Below are 7749 nucleotides of genomic sequence, written 5' to 3' on the forward strand. Positions count from 1 at the left end.
CGATGTGCTCGCCACAGACCCCCTCGTGGGTTTCGGCTAGGACCGTCCGGGCTTCATCAGACTCCAAGCATCGTAGGAGGGGATAGGTGAATGACCGTTTGTAGAGGCGGCCACACTCCTCGGTGTACCACGCGTGCGTGCGACGCAGGCGCCGAGCCGCGCCTTCGTCGAGGGGAAGGGTTCCATCCCTCTTGAAGCATAGTAGCTCTTGCACCCACGTGATCGGCGCGCTGCTCGGGGCCGCCGTTGCTATTTCGATGGTGCGGGCAGGGAGCTCCTCAATCTTCGCCCTTGCTTCGGGGGTTGGTCTCGACGCTAGCTTGGCCAGCACGTCGGCTCGCTCGTTTTCTTCCCTCGGAACATTAGACAGCGTAAAGTAATGGAACTTGGCGGTTAGGTCCCTTACCCGGGCTAGGTATTTCGCCATGGTTGTGTCCCTAGCTTCGTACCCGCCGTTGAGCTGCTCGGCTACAAGTTGCGAGTCGGTGTGGACGTGTATCGCAGCCACCTGCATCTCGAGGGCCAGCCTCAGTCCTGCTACTCCACCTCGTTGTTGGTAGCTTTAAACCCGAAGCGGAGGGAGCGCTCAAACGAGCGTCCGTCGGGGGCGAGGAGTACTAGCCCCGCGCCGGCGCCCTTTGAGTTGGCCGAGCCGTCGACGTGTAGGGTCCAAGCTTCTCGCCGGGGGAGGCGGAGGCGAGCCGGGGAAGGCTGGCTAGGTGCTGCTTCATCTGTTTGAAAGCCTCCTCGCACTCCGATGTCCACTGGAAGTTCTTCGGGCTTTTAAGCGCCTTGAAGAATGAGAGGCAGCGATCGCCCGATCGGGCGAGGAAGCGAGACAGAGCGACCAGTCTGCCGTTAAGTCGCTGCAGGTCTTTAACCGTCCGGGGGGATTGCATATTGATTATTGCCTGAACCTTCTCCGGGTTGGCGTCGATTCCTCTCTGGTGTATAATGAACCCGAGGAACTTCCCGGAGGTGACGCCGAAAGCGCACTTTGTGGGGTTGAGCTGCATGCCGAATTTGCGCAGCGTGGCGAAGGCCTCGGCCAGGTCGGCAAGGTGCGTTTCAGCCTCTCGGCTTTTCACAATCATGTCGTCCACGTAGACTTCCATGTTCCTCCCGATCTGATGGGCGAACATCTTGTTCACCGTCCTCTGGTATGTGGCTCCAGCATTCTTTAGCCCGAACGGCATGACCTTGTAAAAGTACACCCCTTGACTGGTGAGGAAGGCCGTGTGCTCTCTATCTTCGGGCGCCATCCTGATCTGGTTATACCCTGAGTAGGCGTCCATAAAAGAGAGTCGCGCATGGCCGGCCGTCGCGTCGACCAGCCGGTCGATTTTTGGGAGGGGGTAGCAGTCTTTAGGGCATGCATTGTTGAGGCTGGTATAATCGACGCACATCCTCCAGCTTCCATTGTGTTTTTTCACGAGGACTACATTGGACAACCATTGAGGATATTTGGCTTCTTCTATAAAGCCTGCGGCTAAGAGCCGGTCCACCTCCTCTTGTATTGCACGTTGTCGGTCAGGGGCCTGGCGCCGAGGCTTTTGTTTCACTGGGCGAGCGTCAGGCGGGATGTTGAGGTGATGCTCCGCGACCTCTGGATCGACACCCGTCATGTCTGACGGGGACCAGGCGAAGACGTCGGCATTTTCCCGTAGGAGATCGATGAGCTGCTCCCGTTCCCGTTCGGGTAGCTCAGATCCGACCTTGACTGTCTGGTCCGGGCGAGCTTCTCGCAAAAGAATGTCAACAGTGGATCCCCTCGGCTCGGGGTGGGGAGCCAGTTTTTTTGTTTCCCGCGGGTCTTCTAGGGACGCCTCGGTCCTGGCTCTCTTGCCCAATGTAACGGAGGTGAGGTAGCACCGTCTGGACTCTCGGGGGCTTCCTGTGACTTCCCCCACTCCAGCACGGGTTGGGAACTTGATGGTCTGGTAGTAGGTCGAGACGACGGCTCTGACCTTATTAAGGGTCGGCCGACCAAGTATGGCATTGTAAGCAGTGGGGAGGTTGACCACCAGGAAAGTGGTCATCACCGTCTTCGACCTTGGTGGGGTCCCCAGGGTCAAGGGCAAAGTAATGGCCCCCAGGGGCGATATTGAATCTCCCGTGAAACCGGTGAGTGCCGAGCACATCGGGCTTAGATTTTCCCTGGCCAGGCCCAGCTTCTGGAAGGCATCGAAGTAGAGTATGTCGGCCGAGCTCCCCGTGTCGACCATGACCCTCCTTATTTGCGCGTTGGCTACCCTGGCCGATATCACCAAGGCGTCATCGTGGTCAGGTCGCTCGGCAGCTCCGGTGGGGAAGGTGATCTCGGGCTCGGGCTCATGTTCCGAGGCTTCGTTTGGAGCGGCTCGGGCATACGCCTTTCGGCCCGACATGGAACCTCCTCCGGATGCGAGGCCCCCGGCTATCACATCAATGTGTCGCTCGACGGGGCCCTATGGGCGAGGCGATTGCTCTTTGTTCAGCCGGAGGTACTGGCCGAGATGACCCCTGAGGATGAGCTCCTCGATTTGTCTTTTCAACTCGTAGCACTGCTTAGTGTCGTGCCCGTGTTGTCGATGGAATCGGCAATACTTCGAACGGTCTGCGAGCTCCCGCGGGTTTTTCATCGGGTGAGGGTCCCTGAGCAGCCCCTTTCCCCTCTCATGTAGGAATATTTCAGTCCGGGAGGAATTTAAGGCGGGAAGAGGAGGCCTCAGGTCAGGTCTATCCAACTTTCGCCGGGAGGCGACGGGTTGTTGCTGTCGGGGCGGCTCTGACTTGACCTTTTTGTGCTCCTCCCGCTTTCCAGCCATCCAGGTTTCTGCGGCGATAAACTGACTGGCACGCTGGAGCATCTCGGGGACCGCGGCGAGGGGCCGCTCCACGAGCGACCAGAAGAACCTGGAGGGCCGCAGGCCAGTCATGAAGGCCTGCATCAAGAGAGAGGGGTGAGCATCCGACAATCCACGGATTTGCGTCGTAAATCGGTTCACAAAATGGGAGAGGGGCTCATCCTCCTTTTGGTTGAGCCCCAGGAGCAACGCCATGGACGGCTTTGGTCGGGCGTACGCCAGGAAGTTAAGCTCAAAATCCTTGGCGAGCTGATCGAAGGAGGCGATGGTCCCCGGCTTCAGGCCGCTGTACCATGTGCGGGCCGGTCCTCGCAGAGTCGTTGGGAACGCCCTGCACATCAAGGCGTCTGAAGTCCCGAACAGCGCCATCTGGGCGCGAAAAGCAGCTACGTGGTCCGCTGGGTCGGTGGCGCCGTCGTACGCGTCCAGCGAGGGGAGGCGGAAGTGCGGCGGGATCGCCTGATCTTGTATCTCGGGGGTGAACGGAGATCCTCTGTGCCCATCCGTCCCGAGCTCTCCCTTTGACTTGCGAACCTCCTGTTGTACCTCGTCAAGCCTTTGACTGACGAGGCGCAGCTGAGTCCGTAGGGCATTTGTCGAATCGGCGGTCGGAGCCTCGGGCTCGGGACGGCTCGCCGCTTCTTATGCTTCTCGGCTCCCGGGCCGAGCTGCGGGGTTTTGAAGTGAGATGGGGAGCTCAGGAAGTGGTGCGCGAGTCTGGACAGGGGTCTCCCGTTGGGGTGAGAGCCGGGTCGCGTGCGGAGGGGTCCGCTGGGAGACGATCGGGATGATGGTCTGGACCATGCTTGTCAGGGTCCGGACTTGGTGGGCGAGGTCATGAAAGGCCTCGGGTGACACTTGCGACGGGCCGGCGGGTGCGCCGCTGGGGGGCGACAAGCCTGGGTCATTGAACAGTCGCCAGTAGCGTTCTGATGCCGTCGCGGGGCGTTCGTCGTGGGTTTCATCATGTGGGGGATGCTCCCCCAAGGCGGGGAGCTCAGCAGTTGAGGATCCACCGGGGTGGATTCGCTAATCGCCTGACATTTGGAGGCCCTCCTTCTAGCGCCAATCTGTTACGGATTAGTAACTTTTTTAGCCGTGACCTCTGGGTCGATGCGGCTGATTCAGGACTCCGAATGGCTAAGATCAGACATGGCTTCCCTCAGGATGTTGTGGTGGCGGACACAGGGGATCTGGCTGGAAAGTTCTGCGGCGCCAAGTGGATTCAGCAGCGGTCGAGTACCTGCACACAGGTCGGGTCGGTTGCTCGGCCCGACCCCTCCGACGATCAAGTTAGTGGTGGTGGAGAGGAGTTTTTTTAGTTATCTCCCTTTGCCCGTTGGGAGCCAGGGGGTATTTATAAGTGGGTTTGATGTTACCTGATGTGCCATCCTGCCGGGGCAGGGTCGTACCTCTGACGGCGTCTGTCGTCGTCATGGACGTCGCGTGGAAGGCCGAGCTGCCGCAGGGTATGGGGGGTGTCAGTCAACGCCTTCGCCTGCCTCGGCCGACCGTGAGGGGTCAGCCGAGGAGGTTATTCGGGTACGGTGGGTGTGGGTGCGTGTCGTGTCGTTGTTAATGCTCGTTCTGGGGCAGTGCGTCGCCCAGGGTGTCCGACGTGGGGGTGTATTACGTCAAATACGGGGGTTACGTCAAATCAGTTTTTTACCCCTATCATATATATATATGTATATATATATATACATATATATATACACATATATATATACATACATACATACATATATATATATATATATATATATATATATATATATATATATATATATATATATATGCATATATATATATATATATATATATATATGCATATATATATATATGCATATATATATATATATATATATATGCATATATATATATATGCATATATATATATATATATATACATATATACATATACATATATATATATACATATATATATATATATACATATATACATATACATATATATATATACATATATACATATACATATATATATATATATGTATATATATATATATATATATATATATATATATATATATATGTATATATATATATATATATATATATATATATATATATATGTATGTATATATATATATACATATATATATACATACATATATATATATACATACATATATATATATACATACATATATATATATATTATATATATATACATATATATATATATATATATATATATATATATATACATATATATAACGCTAAAGCCTATCCGAGGTGGTTGTAGAAGACGTCATATAGACAGTTATTATTTCTTTTGCACATGCAAAGCAGTATAAATGGTAACGATCAAGGCACTAAAAAATCCACCAACTCCCAACCCGACTTCCTCCTGTCTTCCACAAAAGTGAACACCGGAGATGCTTATGTGATACCAACAGTTCTTAAGCCTTCGTCGATCTGTCCGCCCCCAGTTTTTGGATCGTCAAATGCCTCAGATCTCAATGGAAAGAAGCCAAAAGAGGCACGTCACCTTTGAACTACTGCCTTTCTCGATCACCGGCGCGAACCTATACCTAAACAATTGAATGAAAGGACTCGGTGGTGGTTACAGCTTCTTAGCCATGTGCCGCGTGTCGATGTAGGAGGAGTCTGAGCTGCTGATCTTTACAGATCAGAGTGGAGTTCTCCGATCTCCCCTGCACCTCGATCCTTGCCATGAGCTTCCCCGGCGCCATCGCCTACCGTGCCACCGCGTCCATCGTCGTCGCCCCTCTTCTCGTTTTGGTCGTCATCTATGCCTGCTTATGGCCGCTTGGAGTACCCACAGCTTTCTTCCGCTTGCAACATGGTGCAAATACTGTAAGTTAATCCACACACAGTATATGCCGAACAGTACGCACAGAGAGCTCAGAAACTAGCTTGTATTTTGCGTGTGGTCAGACGGAGATTACCCCAAAAGATGAACTGGAAGCAGCACTAGAGGGGGTCGCCATGGAGAACCGGACTTTGATCATCGCGATACTGAACAAGGCGTACGTGGAGCAGAACGCGATGCTGGATCTGTTCTTGCAAAGTCTTGGAGAAGGGGAGGACACCGAATTCTTCGTCGACCACCTTCTCTTCGTCGCCGTCGACCAGAGGGCCTTCAACAGATGCCGCACCCTGGAGCTTCACTGCTACAATCTCGTAACCGAGGGCGTCGACTTCTCCAAGGAGGTCTTCTACATGTCTGATGCATTCAACAACATGATGTGGAGAAGAACTCTCTTCCTCGGAGATGTCCTCCGGCGCGGATACAGCTTCATCTTCACCGTAAGTCATATTAAGCCATCCTGGTGATTGTATATTACTGCGACATTTCTTATGTTGTCTTTGCTATCAGGATATGGATGTCATGTGGCTACGGAATCCGTTCTCACAGTTGCATCGTGATGGAGAGGACCTTCAGATGAGCAGTGATTGCTGCTCCTGCAACCCATTCGATAACTCCTTCTTCAACACCGGCTTCTATTTCGTGACAGCAAACAACAAGACCATAGCACTGTTCGACGAGTGGTATGCGTGGAGGAACAACTCGAAAGGCATGAAAGATCAAGATGTGCTGCAGAAGATGAAGAAGGAGGGCGCGTTCACGCGGCTGGGGTTGAGAGTGAGGGCCTTGGAGACTACCTATTTTAGTGGGTTCTGTCAAATGAGTCAGGACTTGAGGAAAGTGATTACGGTTCATGCGAACTGTTGTGCCAGCATGAAAGCTAAGCTCATAGACCTGAGATGTGTGCTAGAAGCTTGGAAGGTTAACAACTCGAATGGCACATCAAATGCTACGACTACTGCATGGCCTCCGGTCAAGGGAATCTGCTTGCACGACACCGCCACCAAGCATACTGCCACAAAGCACTGAGCTGAACAAGGTCAGATGACCCAGGGTTTCCGTGTGTTCACAACTCGAGATACATATTTGATGCGTACAATGCGGCGGCGTGTAGAGAAAAGAGAAGAAAGAAATAGAGAAAATAAGATTTCTGAGTTTTTTGTTTGACGATCGGTGGCCAAACGTTATCAGTTTTGGCCCAAATTTTATATGTAGAATCCTTGCAGCAAACTCTACAATCCTAACGGTGTTGATCTATAGTTTACCCTTTTCTAAGATACTTTCCTGTTATATCCACTCTATGAGATCTAGAATTCTCTTTTGAGAAGATACTTGATGTTATTTTGATCATCTGATTATTCTAGAGAAGACCTATTTTATATATGTTATCATCACTATTGATAGTGGAAGTTTGAGGTGGACTATAGTCCCGTGATTTTTTTCATATTGGGTTTTCCACGTTAAAAGATTTGGTCTCATTGTGTGATTGATTTTTTTGCTCGTATTTATACTGTGCTGGTTGATATTTTTATTTGGATATCAAGTTGGTATTTTGATGAGGAACCCATTTTGATACATAAAGAGGGAAAAGAATATTCCGCTTTAACAGGTTTTTTCCCAACAAGTGGTATCAGAGCAACATGTTATTTAGTATTAGTTTTTCTTGTTTGATTGAAATGGAGCAGTCATATGGTATGATTAAATTAAACTCATCAAATTATTCCACTTGGAGGCGTCTGATGGAAGATTTGCTTTATTGCAAAGATTTGTATAAGCCTATTAAGGTTAAAGATAAACCTTTTACTATGGACGATGAAGAATGAGAAGTTTAACATAGAAAAATTATTGCCTATATTAGAAGATGGATGGAGATAAACTTACATAAGCATATTTCAGATAAAACCACAGCTGATATTGTTTGGCAAAGGTTAGAAAATCTCTTTGCGAAAAAGATAGTGAGAAATAAAATTTCTCTCCTCGGAAGGCTTGTAAATTTGAAGTATAAAGATGGTGGTAACATTGTTGAGCACATAAGCCTATTTCAGA

General features: G+C 50.4%; 2 protein-coding genes across 2 annotated transcripts; one reads left to right on the forward strand and one right to left on the reverse strand.

Annotated features, from left to right (window-relative positions):
• Positions 1-2447: 2447 nt before the first annotated feature.
• On the reverse strand, positions 2448-3215 carry LOC135611565 (uncharacterized). The gene has a single exon (XM_065107200.1). It carries the CDS (start codon positions 3213-3215, stop codon positions 2448-2450), a length of 768 nt encoding a protein of 255 aa, XP_064963272.1.
• Positions 3216-5290: 2075 nt separating this feature from the next.
• On the forward strand, positions 5291-7040 carry LOC103985980 (uncharacterized protein At1g28695). Its single transcript, XM_065109300.1, has 3 exons — positions 5291-5690; positions 5772-6143; positions 6214-7040. Exons 1-3 carry the CDS (start codon positions 5547-5549, stop codon positions 6730-6732), a joined length of 1035 nt encoding a protein of 344 aa, XP_064965372.1. The 5' UTR covers positions 5291-5546; the 3' UTR covers positions 6733-7040.
• Positions 7041-7749: the final 709 nt, after the last annotated feature.

The sequence above is a fragment of the Musa acuminata genome, chromosome BXJ2-5, assembly GCF_036884655.1.
Source record: "Musa acuminata AAA Group cultivar baxijiao chromosome BXJ2-5, Cavendish_Baxijiao_AAA, whole genome shotgun sequence".
Taxonomy (NCBI): domain Eukaryota; kingdom Viridiplantae; phylum Streptophyta; class Magnoliopsida; order Zingiberales; family Musaceae; genus Musa; species Musa acuminata.